Here is a 19,623-nt window from a genome sequence, read left to right as displayed (position 1 = left end):
ATTTCTCTGTAATTCAAGCAGAAATTATTTTGGGGGCAGTCCTATGGCCTATGTTGCACAGGATGTCAGACTAGATGATCACAGTGGTCCCTCCTGTCCTTGGAATCTACGTAGCTAGTTCTCCAGCTGTCCATAGAGTCTTCCAGGGTAGAGAGAACCTGAATCTCAAATCGGGGAAAAATATTCAGGTCACCTTTATATATTACGAAGGAACAAAATCCCATTTTACCCCTTGCAGGTCACCTATAATAGTCCTGTCCATTGCTGTTACATCTCGGCAAGGAAGAGTTCTCCTAAAACACTCAGAATTAGCCTGCTTCTACTTGTTAGCAAATGGACCAAACTTCCCATTATTCTTTGTATATACAACCCCATGATCATTTGTGCATGAACCAAAGTGTTTTGTATCTACCATACTAATTTCTGTAGCTATGATTCTAGGGACTATGTATTTCGGCTGAATTTAGTGTGTGACCAAATGGTGGAATGTGTGTAATATTTGTACCCGAAGCCTCTAGACCCACAGAGAATGTGTCCAGATGTCCAGGAAGGGACCATTTGTCATTGATGAGGGATATTTGTTATTGCAAATACCGTCAGTGATCGATGAGATAATTTGAGCCAGTGAGAGATGCTTTTAGCTTATTAGGAATTACTTATTGCTACAGGTGTTTTCTATAATAAGGACTTAATCACAGATTTCTCTGGCATATTGATTAGATAAGCTGAGATACCATGAAAGGGATTCTACATGTAGATCAGTTAGGAATTTTCTTTGAGAAAGGAAGTGTCTTTGTCCCAAGCACAATATAAAAGGGGGACAGTTTCTGGGAGTGAATCAAGCTGCAGTCACTTTTCCATTCTTCAGATCGGTTTGGTCACATGACCTTCCTTTCTGTATTCTGTATTGTGCTGTATTAATCTTTGATTACAATCTATGATTAATAAGTACTGATTGAACCTGATTATTTGACCTCTCATTACCAGCAGAACCAAACTCAAAACCCAACACACGGAAGTCAGAGGTAAAACACTCAAGGACCTCATGAGAGTAGAGTTAGGCCAGTGCTGAACACTTTAAAGGTCCCACCCTCTAGGTCAGATCCTGCAGTCTTTGTGTGTCTGTGGCTTTACAGCAGAGATGGACCTGATCCATGGAGTTTGGATCTGAATCCAAACTTTCAAGGCTGGTTTGGGTCTGAGGGTTCCAGGCGGGGCCCGTTGCTGGTTTATGGTAAAGGAGGTCTCACCTTGGGGGTAAGATGCATTAGTTTCTGCTTAGCGGACGCTGTTTCTCTGCTTTGCAGAAAGCTTCAGCCCCATTTCTCTCCTTTTGTAACAGTTTGTTTGTTTGTCTCACAGCTGGAGAAGAAAGAAGTCGCTGAAGAGAAGGAAGATATTGAGGGGAATCTTCTGCGCCCAACTGGGGTCACGCTGAGGGGGGCTCACTTCTGCCTGAAAATTTACAGAGCTGAAGACTTGCCCCAGAGTATGTATTTCCGCTGCGGCGTCTAATTGCAGCTGACCCATGCTTGTCGCCTTGGAAATGACCCAGCAGCAGTAACATGTTGCAGCCCAAGGGTGAAGGGATATAGTCCATCTGTGTTCTGGATTTCCGTTCCGTGCATCTCACTCTGACACCGGACTCTTTAACGCCTTAGACCAGCTCTCCCGTGCATGAGAATCAGCAGAGCGCCATGGGTAGACAACGGGCCAAACCCCCAGCTGGTGTAGATTGGTGCAGCACCACTAGAGTCAATGGAGTTTTGCTGATTTACACCAGCTGAGGATCTGCCCTTTGATGTTCTACCCTGGTGTCACTCAGCGGTATTCGCCCTGCAGGGCAGATGGACTTTTACGGCTCCAGTTCTGTAAAAGTAATTTAGTACAGGGACAGGATTGTTACTGGGACAAGGCTTGGGGGCTGGTTAAAGAGGCTGGTTAAAGAGGCTTCCACCTCTTCTTCCACCAGGGCCTGGAACTCATTGCCTTTCAGTGGAAGTAAAATCCCATAGTGGTCTCAGCCCCACAGTGGTCACATCTGTCACTACCACATAACTGGTACTCACTGGAGGGCTGATCAGTAAAGACTGGGCCACGGAGATGGAAAAGTTCAGACTCAGGTTCTAAGCGGAGAGTTCAGGCTCCTCCGTGTGCTCTGAAGCCGAGGGCCCGGCAGCCCGGGGCCATTCTGGGCTGGCCGTTTGCATCACAGTCAGCGGACTCCTTACGCGCTCCAGCCTCCCGAGCGTGGATTGTTGAGGGTTCTCTTCTGTTTCCAGTGGACGATGCCATCATCGACAACGTCAAGCAGATCTTCGGCTTTGAGAGCAACAAGAAGAACCTGGTCGATCCATTTGTGGAAGTCAGCTTTGCCGGCAGAACGGTGAGGGGTGGAAACTGATGGGCTGTCCTCTGGCTGAGCAGGAAATCTGCCTCTGTCTCCTGGACTCCTGTTCCCTTAGCAACCCCATCAATGGGCCGCCAGCCTCATTGCATGGGACAGTGTTTGGATGTGAGCCAGCTGTCACCGAGGGGTCAATTGGAGCATGGAAATGTGGGAGTCGGGTGGCCACGTTTGAAATAGGCGTCGTTTTCTCGAGGACGAAAGTGAAGGAGGTCAGGAGAGGGGGGGGATGGGTTGTCTAGGGCATCTCTGGTGCCTTTGTTTGTTGCTTGGGAGAAAAGCAAAGAGGAATGAGGCCCGGGCAGAGTTTAATTGCAGGGCGAGGCCTGCAGCAGTTTGACCTGTTGAACTGACACAGCCCTCCAGTGGGCATGCAGTGGCGTTGCTCACATCTGTATTTTACTCCCAAAAGCTAGAGATGGGGAAGATCTGTCGGTCTGATTACTCGTACTCTGCTCATTTCCGTGGTGCCTGAACATCTACGGGGTTAGGTCAACTCCTCCATCCACCCTGGTCAGTGCTGCCCTGACGCCTAGAACACCTTTCTCCAGTTGAGTTCCATGTTCTAACCATCCTCACTCTTAGGAAGTGGTTCCTGATGCCCAATCCAAGTTTCCCTTCTGGCAGTTTCATCTCATCAGCCTTAGTGATGCCCCCCTTTGATCGGTCTTTTCTGCCCTTGTGCTGAAATACCACGATGAAGGGTGCACTAAGAATACCTAGAGAGATGGACAGATTTTCATACACATCTGTGCTTGGGCCTGTGGCCACTATCCCTTTGTCGGTGTAACAAAATTACAATGGACATTTTTTTTAATTAAAATCTCTGATCCCTCTCAATGCACAAATAAATAAAACCCCATAACTAAGGAGCCAGTCTTGGCTGCCTTTGCTCACAGGACTATTTGCAGAGCAGGACACACACAGGATGGCAAAGCTAGGTTGTGAGTAGCAACAGATTAGCCATGGGACGCACCTCTCTGGAGAAAGCACAGACGGTGTCTTCTGTTCTTTGCTGTGTATGAGTAATTTCTGCTCTAGTCTCTTAGTGGTGCTGTTGTATTGAAAATGACAATCCAAGTATTTAGATCCTTGTGTGTTTGGGGGGAGGGGTGGGGAAATAACCGAGAAATAATTTCCTAGCTCAGGGCTTGGCTACAGCTTGGGAACCGGTTTAAATTGATGGATGATCATTATTTCTTAAATGTTCTCAGTTCCCAAGCCGTGATCCATGGACCATCACTGGTTCAAGAGGACCTCTCTGGTCCCATGGATCTGACACCTCCTCCCTTCATTTTCATCTGATAAATTTAGGGTGACCAGATGTCCCAATTTTATAGGGAAAGTCCAGATTTTTGGGTCTTTTTCTTATATAGGCTCGTAGAGAAGGGTAAGCCAACCCTGCCCTGACGCTGCCTTTTATTGTTCCCTTCTCTCGCCAGATCAGCTCTAAGATCCTGGAGAAGAACGCCAACCCCCAGTGGAACCAGCGCATCACCGTGCCAGCCATGGTGAGCAACGGCAGGTCTCTGCCTCTTGGGTCGCTTTGCTCCGAGCATTGTCCCCTGAGCCGTTTGCACTGAGCATTGTCCCTTTTGTGCCTATTTCTCTAGTTTCCTTCCATGTGTGAGAAAATGAGGATCCGGGTCATGGATTGGTGAGTTTGAAGTTGGGATAGAAGGAGACAGGACCCAAGAGGAGATGGGCTTATCTACCCAGTGGGGAGCCTGTTCTAAGGACCGATTTAGGCAGCCCCGGTCTCAATTGTCCTGTGCTAGTGCAACCCAGATCCGAAATGCAGCGAGCATCCCAAGCCAGATGCATTCCCAGAAACAACACGTCCATCATGCCAGGGCCAAGCCAGTTCTCCCAGGCCCGTGAAGGCTGGGGTGGGTCAGGTTATAACTGGCTGTAAGGAGCACTCCCCAGAGCTGTAACTTCCTTTACCTGCAACCAAGTGGCTCTAAACATATAGGACATTATTTCTCACCTTACTCATCATCCAAGAAAATACGGTTTGGTAGTAGCAGACTAAGGGTATGTCTACACTGCAATTAAACACCCATAGCTGGCCCATGTCAGCTGATGTGGGCTTGTGAGGCCTGGGCTGCGGGACTATCAAATTGCACGGTGGATGTTCAGGCTCAGACCCTATGTGGCTAGAGCAGTGGACTGGGAGTCGGGATTTCTAGCTTCTATTATGCAGTCTGCCACTGTCTCCCTTTGTGATAGTGGGCAAGTCACTTCGCTTCGCTCCGTGCCTCAGTTTCCCATCTGTAACACCAAGTTAATGGGACAGATCTACAGCTGGTAAAAATCAGCACAGCTTCATTGACTTCTTCTGGCCAGCTGACTCCAATGGAGCAATGCAGAGTCACACCAGAAGGGGATCTGGCCCTTTGATGCCAATGGAGCAATGTGGATTTACACCAGATGGGGATCTGGCCCTCTGACTCCAATGGAGCAATGCGGATTCACACCAGAAGGGGATCTGGCCCTCTGACTCCAATGGAGCAATGTGGATTTACACCAGATGGGGATCTGGCCCTCTGACTCCAATGGAGCAATGCGGATTCACACCAGAAGGGGATCTGGCCCTCTGACTCCAATGGAGCATTGTGGATTTACACCAGATGGGGATCTGGCCCACTGATGCCAATGGAGCAATGCGGATTCACATCAGAAGGGGATCTGGCCCTCTGACTCCAATGGAGCAATGTGGATTCACACCAGATGGGGATCTGGCCCACTGATTCCAATGGAGCACTGTGGATTTACACCAGATGGGGATCTGGTCCAATAATATTGACCTGTCTTAATAGGGGTGACTTGGAGAGTTAACGTTCGTAAAGAACGTGGCGCTCTCCCAAAGGAAGGCTCTTTATGGGCAAAGCATGATCAACCAAACACTTGCTACAGTTAAACCAAACCCCTTATTTCAGGGACCGTGTCACTCACAACGATGTCATTGGCACAACCCACCTGCGCATGTCTCAAATCTCCGCCCCGGGAGGAGAGCTGGAAGGTAAGGAGAGGCCCGTGCCTGGAGTTTGCACTGGGCGCTATAGGGAATGCATGCTCGTGGCTCGGAGGCTGGTCTTGGCTTTGGTGAAGGAGAATTACTGACCGGGATCCTCTCTATGAAACCCTGGGGGCTGGTGAGGGCTGGTGCCTTCCCCTCCGACGGGCGAGCGTGGGGGAATCTCAAGTGACGCTGACTGAGGTTGGGTTGTGACAGAAGTGGGTGACTCTTTAAGGCATGTCGTGAATGTCGTCTGCGCTAAAGCTCTGGGTAGGTTTTGGCTGCAGCCCAGCTCCGCCCCAGCAGGGGCACTCGAAATTGGTGGGATGAGCGCCGGGCATGCAAGGGGACCCTGCCTGTGGACAGGAGGGGAGTGTACGCTCTCTTGTGCTGTCAGCCGGCTCTGCCATGGAAGGGGCAGTCATCACTTGGCACTAGGGCATCCAGGGCTAAACCCTGCCTCTATTGATGCCAATGGCAAAGCTCCGAATGGGGGGCACAATTTGACCCCAAATCCTCACTGCGGGACCCCAGCGTGTCTTCCAGTTATTGACTATGGCCCGGTTGAGCAAAGCACTTAAACAGGTGTATAACTTGAAGAAGGTGGATTATCCCCCTGGCTTCACTGGGCCTGCTCCAGTCCAAGGGGTAAGCACTTGCTTACATGTTTTGCTGGATCGGGACCTATATCCACGGGGTATCTTTGGATTCACTTAGCCAAACTCTCCCCTTGCTTCTTCACTGGTGCAACTCCCGCTAACCTCCCGCTGGGGCCTGGGTTGCTTGGGCATTGGGAATGTCCTTGTGAAGCGCCGGTGGTGGCCCGTTGGGCATTTGAACTTCTGCACGTGTGTCCCCTTTGAAGTGCAAGCTCCGTGGGGCAGGGGTGCAGAATTGCTCTGTCTGCGCGTGCCCTGGCATCTCAGTAAAGAAGCATTAGGGAGGGTGGAGCTCATTTTGCCTTAGTTTGAACCCACCTTCACATTGTAATCTAGGAGCCGGGAAGATTCCCCCCCCTGCCTGTTCTCAGTGCACAGAGGGTGAGGAAAGACTGTGTGGTTTCAGGGATCTGGGACTCTGCTAAGTCCTGACTAAGTGTCTTCCCTCCAGGGTATGTCTACACTGCCCTGTAAACCCGGATCGGTTGTGCCCGGGCTTGTGGATTCTGTGTTTCCAGCCATGTGCTGGAGCATCCACACTGCATTGTAAACCGACATAAGAACATAAGAATGGCCACCGTGGGGTCAGACCAAAGGTCCATCTAGCCCAGTATCCTGTCTTCCAACAGTGGCCAATGCCAGGTGCAAACCTGGGTTTACAGTTGCTGGTCCCAGGTCTCTCAGCCATGCTAAAGCATCCACACTGCACTACGCAGACCTTCTGACCCGGGTCTGTGGCTTGAGCAGTGTCCACACTGCAAAATGACAGGCTTAGATCCGAGTCGCAGTGGGATTTGGGTTCTGACACCCCCTGCCCCAGCAGAGTCCTAGGACCCAGGTCCAAAAGGGGGACTGGAGGTCAAACCGGAATCAGAGGCTGGACTTAGATGTACCCTCAGTGGCTGGCTCACATAAGAGGTTTATGAGCCTGTTATTTGCTGTAGCAGTGAGGCTTGGTCTTGCTAGCTCCAGTGGTAGCAGCTCGTGCTGAGGGTCTTGGGTTCAAGTCCTGAAGACCTCCCAAGTGGGGGCTGGGGGGGGGGGGGTCTAGCCATCAGCTATCAGCTGCCAGACCTCAATCACACCGTCCGTGCATGGTATTCGTGTCAGGCGGGAGGAAGTGCAGGGACTCACGGTTCACTTTGTCGTGTCGTGGTGGTTTCTGAATAACCCAGGTCTTTGCAGCTGTGGTAGGGACTGTAGCCTGAACCTGCCCTAACCCCATCGGTTACTGAATGACTCCTGCAGCTAACTCCCTTTCTGCTCTGTTCCGACTGTCCTCACCGCTATGCTCCAGTGGGTTTGTACTGGCTGCGCTCCAGACAGAACCCTTGTGAACGGGGGCCAGGTGCTGACACAATTGCAGCTTGCATGGTTTGGAATATCCACACTGTAGCATTTCTCCTGGACCAATCACGTGTCAATGGTCTTGGCCTGCCCATACTTATTGCATAGCCCAGCCATGTTCCCACTGGTGCACTCTGGGAAATTTGGGGCAACTGCACCCTCTTGTCTCCGCTGAGTGGCAGAGGATTGTGGGTATTTTCTCACATGGTGCAATGCATTTTGGGATCTTGCTCATAGACCAGGGTGATAGAGGCACCAGCTAACCATATTACTCGTGCACTGTTAAATGACCCCCCGCTCAAAAACATATACACAGCAGAACTTCCAGGTGAGATTCCAGCCGCAGCTCTGCTTACAAGCCGGGTTGAAACATGGTGCCCTCACCGTGCTTAGGAAAGGAATGCCTGGGCCTAAAACACATGGTGTCAACCTGGTGACAAACTCGGTCAAGGTCTGTAATGCAGTTGGGGCCTTAGGGCGCAGCTAACCTGTTCTTACAACACAAACTGCCCTGCCAACACATGCAGAGTATGGAGTTCAGACTGCAATGCCATGCGCCCACTGACACGGGCTTTGTCTATTCATCCTCCCTTTCCTGGGAGAGACCTAACGTATGGGCCAGCCTGGGCAGCTGCAGATCCCTAGAGAGAGAGCGAGGGAGCGGGCGACAGGGAACAGGGGTCTGTCGGAGGCGTTTGGAAGCATTTCCCTTAGGCCAGACCCAGCCCTGTGCTCTTAGGGGCTGTTACACTGCAAAGCGCATTGGGAGCCGAGACTGGCAGCCATGAAGGGTTTTAGTTCCGAGCAATGGGTCAGCGGGGCCGTGTAGGTATGTGGATACAGAGGGACTCTCTTCCAGTTAACTTCTCTGCCGGCCACAGGAGCAGGTCACGTGGGTGTTGTGGGAGGCCACACAGGGACCTACACTCACACCTACCGGGTACCCAGGAGATCCCCACTCGACAGCCCATTGCAACCTCACTCTTCGAAGGACGAACCACTGGGATACACCCTTTCCTTCCCCTGCCCCATGCGCCGAGATGCCCCTTGTTCCCTATCTGTCCTGTCCCCCAGATACAAGATGTGCAGTGTCCCATGTGGTAGAGAAATCCTGGGGCTTGGCTGTGATGCAATCAAAGGCGGCTGGACACAAACACACCTTGTGGGTCTCTCTGGCCTACAGTCACCACACAGGGTCCCCCCATGTCCTAACCTGGATTCAGCAGCAATCAAGGGACTGATTCCCCTCTTTCACATGCCCCTAATGACCAACACTCCCAACCCAGCCAGTTTCCAAGCCCTCTGTCTGAGGCCCCATATGTCTCGCCTTGCGCAGGGCCCCACAGAACCAAAGGCCAGCTCTGGGGAGACAGCTTTTATAGAGGAGCAGAATGGAAGCCCCTAGTTGTTCCTTGGTGCTTTGGGATGCCTGTTGCAGCCCTGGGGACCTTTGGGTGAAGGGGTTGGGTGTTGCCATTGTCAGAGACAGGCCTGAGCCACAGCTAGATTTGGTGCAATGCATTGTGGGACACAGAGCAGGGAGGTAGATTTGGACCTCCGCTGCGCTCCTGGGAGGCGGTTTGGCCGGCTGACTTGATTAAGGAGGCCAGGCCTGGGCTCTGTAGGAAAGGCTCCCAATCCACTCCCAGGGCCGCATGTGATATGGTGCAGCATGAGTAGCTTCCGGGCAGAGTAACCTAGGAGACTATAGCTGTTCAGTTCCCCTCTTGGTCTCTCTCTAGAGTCTGGCACAAAAAGCCCCATTGCAGCCGCAGCTTGCATTTCCCATAATGCATTGGTCTCATGTCACGCTCCTTCCACCCCTTCTCTCTTGTTCCCGCTCTAACCTTCTCTCCATTTCTTTGTGCCTCAGATGAGTTTCCTGTTCTCACGAAGCCCCTGAAAGCTACAGCCAGTACGTCCCTCTAGCCTGTTGGTTGCAATTATGGTTCGGTAATTTGGCCGTTTTAGCCGTGTTTAGACACACTGGGACCCTGGACAGAACCAGGATCAGCAAAAGCCTCCGTGTCTGAAACGTGGCTTGTCGAAGGGAGTGGGCCACCGAGATATGACCCCAGACCTCCTCCAGCCTCATATGTGCCCCCCTTGGATCATCTGTGGGGTGGGATGGGCCATGGTATGGAGTCTCCACTGTCCTTTGGCCTCTGGTGGGGTTGGTATGCCAAGCACGAGGCACTGCTCTCTGTTAGTGATGATCTTTCTGTTGAACACCGACGGTATTTCGTGTGGTAAGCAGGACTGAGGACGTGTTGTGCTGCTCACTGGGCCAAGACCTGGTGCATTGGGCCTGTCTGGTTTCAAAGTACAAGATTTATTCCTGCTCTCCTCGTGTTGCTGATGCCACTCTCTCAAGCAATGGACTGAGGGTCACCTGATGGATCATTAGGTGTCCTAAGGAAGAGGGCGCTGAGCCAGATTCTCATCTGGTGTAAACCGGCACACGCTCCACGGCAGTGAGTGCGAGAGATCCCCAGTTCACGGTGGGCAGTGGAGTGATGCTGATTGACAGCTGCTGGGAATCCAGCCCACTCCTTTAGTACCCCAAATATGGGACTATAGGAAGAGGAGAGCCTTCATCTTCCCAGGATAAATTCCCTTCTCTAAATTCCAAACACCCCGAAAGAGGGAATGGGGCTAAAATCTGGATCCTGATCTGAATTTTGTGGCTTGGGCCCCTCTCTGGTGTGGACATGGCCTAGCACGGCCATGGCTCCCCAGTGTATATCGGAAGTAGCTCCTGTGAATTCAGTGCGATTACTGCCGATTGGATGGACCGGAGTCCCTGAGATCAGGCTCTCACTGGCAGGGTCTCCCTCTGTTGAATTGTATAGTTGTGTCCACTGCTGTGTGTGGGATGGAGGAAGTGCCGGGTGGCCCATCCGCCGGCGCTTTGTGACTGGCTTTATTGGGAATGGGACTGGCCTTAGCGCCGCACGAAAAGGGCTCTCAGTTCTGCCAGTGTAACGCTGGAGTAGTTGTACAGAGTAAACAGATCTGTCATCTAACCAGGGCCTGATTCTGACCTCACTCATGCTGGTGTCACCCCATTGACGTCGATGGCCCCAATCCCAGGCTATGTCTGTGCTTGGTGCAGCCAGGGAGGCTGGGGAATGCAAAGTTGGCTTTAAACCACCAATCAGGAGCAATTAGATCCTTGGTGTAAGTTAGATCAGCCCCAGGGCTATCTTAAGGCCTGGCTGCCTCTGGCTGTGCTGTGGCATTGACACCCCAGCCACGCCTCCTTTACCTCAGTGACAAGCCCTATAGTGGGTGGCAATGGAGAGGTTCTAGCCCCTCGCAGGATCCATGAGCCGGTTAAATTGCCAGTGTGTGTGTTGTGCAATGTGGGCGTGGCATAAAGCAGTCACATTTGGGGCGTGGCATGGTCTCATGGAGTTACCCTTGTGTGTGTGAGATTGGAACCAAACCTGCAGTGGGCCCATTTATGGAGCGTGCAGTGGAGGAGGGAACTGCTACCCAGCTGTTCCACTATAAGATAACACTGTTGCGAAAAAAGCAAACATCATTCTGGGATGTATTAGCAGGAGTGTTGTAAGCAAGACACAAGAATTAATTCTTTCGCTCTGCTCTGCTCTGATTAGGCCTCAACTGGAGTATTGTGTCCAGTTCTGGGCACCACATTTCAGGAAAGATGTGGAGAAAGTCTAGAGAAGAGCAATAAAAATGATTAGAGGTCTAGAAAACATGACCTATGAGGGAAGATTGAACAAATTGGGTTTGTTTAGTCCGGAGAAAAGAAGACTGAGAGGGGACATGATAATTTTCAAGTACATAAAAGGTTGTTAGGAGGAGGAGGGAGAAAAATTGTTCTTGTTAACCTCTGAGGATAGGACAAGAAGCAATGGGCTTAAATTGCAGCAAGGGAGGTTTAGGTTGGATGTTAGGAAAAACTTCCTAACTGTCAGGGTGGTTAAGCACTGGAATAAATTGCCCAGGGAGGTTGTCGAATCTCCATCCTTGGGGATTTTTAAGAGCAGCTTAGACAAACCCCTGTCAGGGATGGTCTAGATAATACTTAGTCCTGCTTTGAGTGCACGGGACTGGACTAGATGACCTCTCGAGGTCCCTTCCAGTCCTATGATTCTAAGATAATAACAGAGGCTAGTTCAGAAGAGATCCGTGTTCCTGCCCTTAGCACCCATTGGACCCATAACCCTGTAGTTAGAGGGATATGCTATAGTTTGCTCAGTGCCCGTTCTCTTTTTATGCATTAATGAGAAGTGTTGTTGTAGTGGCTCAGTAACTGATTGCTCGCTGTCGTCTCCTAGTGGACGACGGGCTGGGATTCCTGCCAACGTTTGGGCCCTGTTACGTAAACCTTTACGGCAGCCCGAGGGAATTTACCGGGTTTCCAGATCCCTACGAGGAACTCAACATGGGAAAGGTGAAGTTGTGGTTCAGTTTTCAAAAGTTCTTCTTTGCAAAGTGAAACACTCTCATTATCCTGAACTTTCATTAATCGTTGTGACGGGTTGGATCAGAGAAACCCCCTTTGGGACTGCCTCCTGATGTGCCGAGACTACCTCTAAGCCTGTTTTCCCTGGCAGCTTGGGACTTCAGTGCCCTGCCTGGGTTTGAGCCAGACATGCTAGCCTGCTACAAACACAGACCCAGGTCTGAACTACGTCCCCCAAAAGCTGCAGGCTTAACTGAAAAGAGCTTAAGAAGTGCTCCAGTGTCCAGCATTCAGGCACCCAGCTCCCAATGGGGTCCAAACCCCAAATAAATCCATTTTACCCTGTATAAAGCTTATACAGGATAAACTCATAAATTGTTCGCCATCTATAACACTGATAGAGAGATATGCACAGCTATTTGCCCCCCCTGCAGGTATTAAGACATACTCTGGGTTAATTAATAAGTAAAAAGTGATTTTATTAAATACAAATTAGAATTTAAGTGGTTCCAAATAATAACAGACAGAACAAAGTGAATCACCAAGCAAAATAAAATAAAACACGCAAGTCTAAGCCTAGTACAGTAAGAAAACTGAATACAGATAAAATCTCGCCCTCAGACATTTCAATAAGCTTCTATCACAGACTGGATGCCTTCCTAGTCTGGGCCCAATCCTTTCCCCTGGTACAGTCCTTGTTCCAGCTCAGGTGGTAGCTAGGGGATTTCTCATGACAACAGCCCCTTTGTTCTGTTCCACTCACTTATATATCTTTTGCACAAGGCAGGAATCCTTTGTCGCTCTCTGGGTTCCCACCCCTCCTTCTCAATGGAAAAGCACTAGCTTAAAGATGGATTCCAGTTCAGGTGACATGATTAGATGGCACTGTAAGACTTCATTACGCACTTGCTAGCCCACACGTATACAGGAAGACTCACAAGTAACACAGCCATCTATAGTCAATTGTCCTGGTTGATGGGAGCCATCAAAATTCCAAACCACCATTAATGGCCCACACTTTGCATAATTACAATAGGCCCTCAGAGTTCTATTTCATATTTCAAGTTTCAGATACAAGAATGATACATTCATACAAATCGGATGATCACACTCAGTAGATTATAAGCTTTGTAATGATACAAGAGACCTTTCGCATGAAGCACATTCCAGTTACATTATATTCACTCTCATTAGCATATTTTCATAACATCATGTAGAGTGCAACGTCACAATCGGTACGAGGATTGGAGCCAGGTGCTATTTTTCAGAAGAATAGTTTGCCAAAAAACACAGCTTTGGTCGACATAAAACTATTCACAAACTGGATGCAAATTGGTTCAGCCAGTCACAAAGCAGGCGGCGGAGGAGCTGGTGCTACCTCCTTGCCCTGTTTCCCCAAATAGCCTTTAACTGAGTGCTTAGGACACTTACCCCAGATGTGGGAAACCCACGTTCGATTCCCCACTCTAGAACAGACCCCCAGTGGATGTTTTTGTTTCACCAAAAATTCCCCAAATTTTCAGTCGGTTTGACCCAGATGGAAACTCTTTTGATTTTTCACAACTGCCACTGAATTGAAAAAGCTGCTCTTCTCCCAGATCTCCCAGGATCCATTGCACCTACAGGAAATTATTACCCCTCTTGGCAAATACATCGTCAAAAAAATAACATCGTTTGCTTTACATCTATAAGGGGCTGCGTAAATACATTGCCCGATCCTGCTCCTCTTGAACTGAACAAAATCAACGGCAGAGCTCCCATAGGACTGGTCTACACTGGGTGGGTGGGTGGGGGATCGATCTAAGATACGCAACTTCAGCTATGAGAATAACATAGCTCAAGTCGATGTATCTTAGATCGACTTAGAATCACTTACTTCGCGCCCTCATGGCGCGGGATCGACGACCGCGGCTTCCCCTTCGACTCCACTTCTGCCTCTTGCTGTGGTGGAGTTCCGGAGTCGACGGGAGAGCGATCGGGGATCGATTTATCGCGTCTACACTAGATAGATCGATCACTACCTGCCATCACTACCCGTCTATGTAGACGTACCCATAGACTCCAATGGGAGCATCTCTGAGATGGAGCTGTCTTGGTAACAGCACTTTCTTCTTATCTAACTCTAAGGGAGAGGGAGTGGCCTTTCGGGGCAGGTTGCTGATGGAGCTGGAGACAAAACTGGTGGAACATATTGAGCAGAAGTTGGAGGACATCCCGCCTGACGATATTCTACGGCTAGAGGTATGTGGCATCCTTGCTGAATCACTCCTGAGGACCCAGGCATCATGCTGGTTATAAATCACAGGGTTGGTAATTGGCGGAGCTGGGGACTGAATCTGCAACCTCCAGAACTAAAGCCCGTTGCTCCACAGTTGGAGCCAAAAGGCTCTCCCTATTAGCCAACGGCTGTCGCAGACTCATCTCCTCGCTGACTCGGGTGTTGAGGGTATACGGCGTGGTCGTCTACTGCCTCTTGACCATCCTTTCCTGGAGAGAGGTCGCCCTCTGGGGCCCTGTGCTGGGGCCGTCCAGTCTCTTCAGGGACCCTTTGAGAACTCTCAGTTCAAATGGTCTCCAGAAAGGATCCCTCTTAGTCCTCAGGGGCCTACCGGCTCTCTGGGCCCCAGCCCTAGGTCAGCGTCCCTCCCCACAGTACAGCCACACCAGAGTGAAACGCAAACTGGTGCAGCTTGTACCCTGGTCTCTGCCCAGCTCCTTGGGCAGGGTCTCTCCTAGGTCTCCCTGTCAGGAGAGCTTTCCACTGCTTGTGCTTTTCCGTGCCCCTTCCACGCCATCCTGGGAAGCGGCACGTGTGGGAGTGGGTGAGGGTTTGGCTGGGAGAGGCCCCAGGTCAGAAGCTGCGGCTCCTCCCACGGGGCCGGCTCTGTGTGTTGCAGAAGCACCTGCGGCGGCGCAAGTACTGCCTCTTCGCCGCCTTCTACTCGGCCAGCATGCTTCAGGACGTCGACGCCGCCGTCCAGTTCGAAGTCAGCATCGGCAACTACGGCAACAAGTTTGACAACACGTGCCTGCCGCTGGCCTCCGCCACGCAGTACAGCGGGGCTGTGTTTGACGGTGAGGCGCGGGCGGGTGCGCGGGCACGGGGAAGGGGGTGCGGCGTGGCAAGGAGACCGCTCCTCAAACCAGGTCGAGCCCACGGGGCCCATATGACTACAGCCGCCCAGAGGCAATGCCCCTTGTACGATGGGTAGAGGAAACCAACTGCATCCTGGCAGGTTTCCTGGCCTTCCTGCTCCCTCAAGTCTCTGTCATTGCACTGCTGTATCCTGGCAACCAGGGTGCCCTGGCTCAGACGTAGGCCAGAGCCCTGACCCATTACAGGCCCAGCTCACCCTCTGACACCCACCCACCCACCCACAGACACACACACTCTCTCTCTCTCTCTGAGCCAGGATGCGAATGGAAGAGATACAGTGTGTTCCACTATTTAGGGCTGTCAACTTTCTATTTGCACAAAACCTAACACCCTGGCCACGCCCCCTGCCCCTCTCCAAGGCACCGGGGCTGAGGGATTTGGAGTGTGGGAGGGGGCTTGGCTGGGGCAGGGGCTTGGGGTGGGGGTAGCGAGGACTCTGGCTGGCGGTGCAGATTCTGGGATGGGGCTGGGGATGAAGGGTTCGGAGTGCGGGAGGGGGCTCGGCTAGGGCAGGGGTGTGGGGGGTGAGGGCTGTGGCTGGCAGTGCAGACTCTGGGATGGGGCTGGGGATGAGGGGTTCAGAGTCCAGGAGGTGGATCAGGGCTGGGGCAGGGGGTTGGGGCACGGGGTGTGTGTGAGGGCGCTATCTGCGGATGCAGACTCTGGGGTGGGGCTGGGGATGAGGGTCTTGGGGTATAGGAGGGTGCTCCAGGCTGGGATCGAGGGGTTTGGAGGGTGGGAGGCAGATCAGGGCTGGGGCAGGGGGTTGGGGCACAGGAGGGGGACAGGGATGCAGGCTCCAGGTGGCACTTACCTCAAGCAGCTCCCAGAAGCAGCAACATGTCCCCTCTCTGGCTCCTACACGGAGGCATGGCCAGGTTGCTCTGCATTCTGCCCCGTCCACAGGCGCCGCCCCCGCAGCTCCTATTGGCCGAGGTTCCCGGCCAATGGCAGCTTCAGAGCTGGTGCTTGGGGTGGGAGCAGCGTGTGGAGCCTCCTGGTGCTTCTACGTATAGGAGCCAGAGAGAGGGGTGACATGCCGCTGCTTCCGGGAGCCTGCCTTAGCTCCACTGTGCCATTGACCGGACTTTTAATGGTCTGATCAGCACCGCCGCCAGGGTCCATTTTCGACTGGGATGAAAACCGGACACCTGGCCACCCTACCACTATTGGCTGTTCCTTTTTTGGTGGGATACCTTCAAGAGCCCGCACCCCTGAGTAAAATGTACCTCCCCCTTCCATCTCCTCGAGCGGAGCAGAACTCCTTGAGCGCTCCGGGCCATCCAAGATGCCATGGCCATTTTTGCAATGTTTAGGGTGGCTGGCCCGGCCACGTTCCATATCGGGCAATTGCAATCTGCCTGCCTAAAATTTCCTCCTGTTGTTGTTTTAGTTGGAGGTGGTATTCTTCTTCACTCCCCAGCTGAAACGGTTGAGTGGTGTTGCAGGGGACTCAGCGGCCCTCCGTTGCACCCCAGCAGTGGCTGCCCTGCTGTGGTGGGTGGAGTGATTTCGGTGCATGTAGGATAGGGGAAGGGTTCGGGTATCAATGGTGTGACAGATGTGTAAGCTAGTATTAAGATTGCAATGAACTGATAGTGTGTGTGTGTATTGCTGCCCGCCTCTGCAGGAAATCAGAACTGTTCAAGTATGAGTCATAGGCCCAATAACAACACATAACGGCGACTCCTTTTTAGCTCCAGGGGCCTGTGCTTTTGGAGCAGAACCTTTTTCTGTCCCCAGGAGGTCCCAGCTGGCCCCAGCATAGTGGCATCTACATAGCTGTGGGTTTGTTACAACAGTTCGAGTTGCACTAGACATCTCGTTTCATACCAAGGCTGATTGGATTATAATTAATCTCATTGCGTCACACACAGAGGGAACCAGGACTAAAACCTTTGCCCTTCAGGTCAAAGAGCACAATGCACCAGGCCTCTGCCCCTTTCTCGGTCTATGGGCCAGTCGGTCGCAGGTGACGTCCCCCACACAGAGCCAGATACGAGTGTGTTCTGTCCCACAGGTTGCCAGTATTACTACCTCCCCTGGGGCAATGTGAAGCCCGTGGTGGTGCTGTCGTCCTACTGGGAGGATATCAGCCACAGAACGGACATGCAGAACCTTCTCCAACGCACTGCAGACAGGCTGGTGAGTTAAGCGCTGCCTTTGCATCTCCATGGGAGAGCCCAGGGCTGTCCGGTCTGCTGGCGTTTGTGCTGAGCCTTATCAGTATGACCTCATGTACACCAAGGAGGAATCTGTATTGAGCTCATTAGTGACTCTGGGGGCATGATATTGCAAGGGGCGGCATCGTTCAGAGAGAGAAAACCAAACTCCTCAAGCTTGGGGTCACTAAAGCTGTTGGGAAATGAATAGGGGAGTTAATGCCAGTGTCTAGGAGGCCAAATAATTATCATCATTACATTCAGCCTCTCTATGTCCCCATTTAGCCAATAGTATCCTTCACGTTCTGGCTTTAAACAGTTGTTAAAACAGCCTCAGTGTTCCTCCCCAGAGGAGGCTGCACTCAGACAGGTGGTAAGTGGTGATCTCCAGGAATACAGGGTGTGATGGTGGGTGTGGGGAACTAAGATTGGCAGAAGGCATAGGAGGATTGATGGTGAGCCACCCAGAAAGTAGAAGAAAAGGCTCCTTTTTCTTTCCCCCTTAGTCCTGGGGACTCCTGATTTGCAATTTGAACCACACTGTTCTAGACAGACATTACTGTCCTCATCACCTCGCTTAGTACAGGAGTGATAGTGCTTTCTGTGATTCATGGGGGGGAGTGGCTGCTATGGCCGGGGAGGCGTTGGGTGTCTCATGGGGAGGTCAGAGGTGCCTCAGAGGCAAAGATCTCGGATCTGGATTAGGTCCGGTTTGGGTTTGAGGCTTAGCTGCAGCTAGGTTTGGGATGGGACAGAAGGGAAACCGGCGTGATTTTAGCCTTTGGGGGACATGTGAATCTATTCGGGGGAAAAGCCGTTCTGGTTCTGGATTCCTGACCAGAACCCAACTCTAGAGAATGGGGTTATGAATCCAAACCAGCTCCCTTCTCCTCCTGCTGTGGGAGAGACGTCTGAATCCAGTGCCATCGCTAGGAGGAACAGAGAGAAATGTGAACCCCTGATATTCGAATGCCCTCGCCCATCGGCGAGCATGTGAGCCGTGTGCTAGCTGGAAAAACCCTTCAGTCTCCCCCACGCACTGCCTTTCACTCGCTGATCTCCACGTGCCTTCCCTGGACAGCCGTGGCTAAGTCTTATTCCCCTCACGGAGTCACTCCGAAGCTTAGGCTGGCCTTGAATGTGGCCGGCCACCGATTGAGCAGTGGGTCATGCAGGCAGCAGATAACACCCCCCACCCCAGCCTCTGCAGTGGCTGTCCTTGGGCCAGACCACTGCTGCCGAGATCAGTGCTGGCACCTGAGCAGGGAGACGAGACAGCTGCTGGCAGGATGTTCTCCCTGAGGCCTCCTCCCTGGGGTCTGTGGAGGCTGGCGTGTTGCAAGGCCCACCTGTCCTGCTTGGTGTTTCGGGAGGTTGGGGGTTCTGAGGCCCAGGGGGTGGAAGACTGAGTTACGTGAGCTGTCCTGAGGAGGTTAGGGAGGGCGGCTGCGGTTCTTGTGGGAAAGTCTGCTAACCGGAATATTTGCCACTGGAAATAGAGCTGAACTGAAGCTGTGGCTTTCTCATTCTGGGAGTGCCCTGAGCAGTGGAGAGGGGCCGGCGAAATTACAGCAGAAGAAACTGAGGCTCAGAGCAGGGAAGTGGTTTCCCCAAGGTCACAGAGTGAGCTGGTGACAGAGCTGGGCATAGAAGTCAAACCTCCTGACTCCAGTCCCCCCCCCCACCTTTAACCACTAGGCAATGCTCCGTCTCATTAACAAGTCCTTAGATTTTAACTATTTTAGAGCTTCCGACAGATGTGGATTTAATGTCACATCCAGGGGACTCTGCCCTGAGCAGGGAGAGAGTGACTCAGGGAGGGGCTCTCGCTTGCAAACATCTGGCTTCGATAAATAGCCACATACGATGGCAAACAGGAAAGACACACTGAGGGGACACAGGAGGGACCATGTCTAAAAATAAGTGAGGTGACTGTACATTCTGCAAAGGACTAAACGAAAAGGACTGTTTGGAACCACGGGAATCTGCTCGACTCGCTCCCAGGCTGGCGTGCTTCGCACTTCGTACTTTCCCGTAATTCGACCTCGCTTGGCAGGGAGCTGCGCTGCCAAAGCAGAAATGTTTGCGCTATTCAAAAATATGATGTTCCGTGCACCAGCTGCAGCCTGCGTTCAACCGCAAATACCGCACCACACGCACACGCTGCAACTGAGCACCTGCTGCACTGCACACGCTGCACTCAGCAACTGCAAACATCACACCACACGCACACGCTGCAACTCAGCACCCGCCGCACTGCACGTGCACACGCTGCACTCAGCAACCGCAAATACCGCACCGTAGCCACAGACTGCGCTCAGCAACCGCAAACATCACACCACACGCACACGCTGCAACTCGGCACCCGCCGCACTGCACACGCTGCGCTCAGCAACTGCAAACATCACACCACACGCACACGCTGCAACTC

The 19,623-nt window shown here is 52.1% G+C and overlaps 1 protein-coding gene across 1 annotated transcript in view; it reads left to right on the top strand.

The window, feature by feature from the left end:
• Positions 1-19,623, top strand: part of DYSF (dysferlin) — a 275,139-nt gene that overhangs the window by 72,134 nt on the left and 183,382 nt on the right. Inside the window, exons 12-22 of the mRNA XM_034772554.1 lie at positions 1,363-1,489; positions 2,283-2,386; positions 3,850-3,918; positions 4,021-4,064; positions 5,350-5,432; positions 9,309-9,350; positions 11,746-11,861; positions 14,001-14,114; positions 14,771-14,948; positions 17,051-17,175; positions 17,545-17,572. Of these exons, the coding sequence (XP_034628445.1) occupies positions 1,363-1,489; positions 2,283-2,386; positions 3,850-3,918; positions 4,021-4,064; positions 5,350-5,432; positions 9,309-9,350; positions 11,746-11,861; positions 14,001-14,114; positions 14,771-14,948; positions 17,051-17,175; positions 17,545-17,572 (1,030 nt within the window). The remainder of the gene's footprint in view (positions 1-1,362; positions 1,490-2,282; positions 2,387-3,849; positions 3,919-4,020; positions 4,065-5,349; positions 5,433-9,308; positions 9,351-11,745; positions 11,862-14,000; positions 14,115-14,770; positions 14,949-17,050; positions 17,176-17,544; positions 17,573-19,623) is intronic.

The sequence above is a fragment of the Trachemys scripta genome, chromosome 5, assembly GCF_013100865.1.
Source record: "Trachemys scripta elegans isolate TJP31775 chromosome 5, CAS_Tse_1.0, whole genome shotgun sequence".
In the NCBI taxonomy this organism is placed as follows: domain Eukaryota; kingdom Metazoa; phylum Chordata; order Testudines; family Emydidae; genus Trachemys; species Trachemys scripta.
This window is presented reverse-complemented; position numbering and strand designations above follow the sequence as displayed.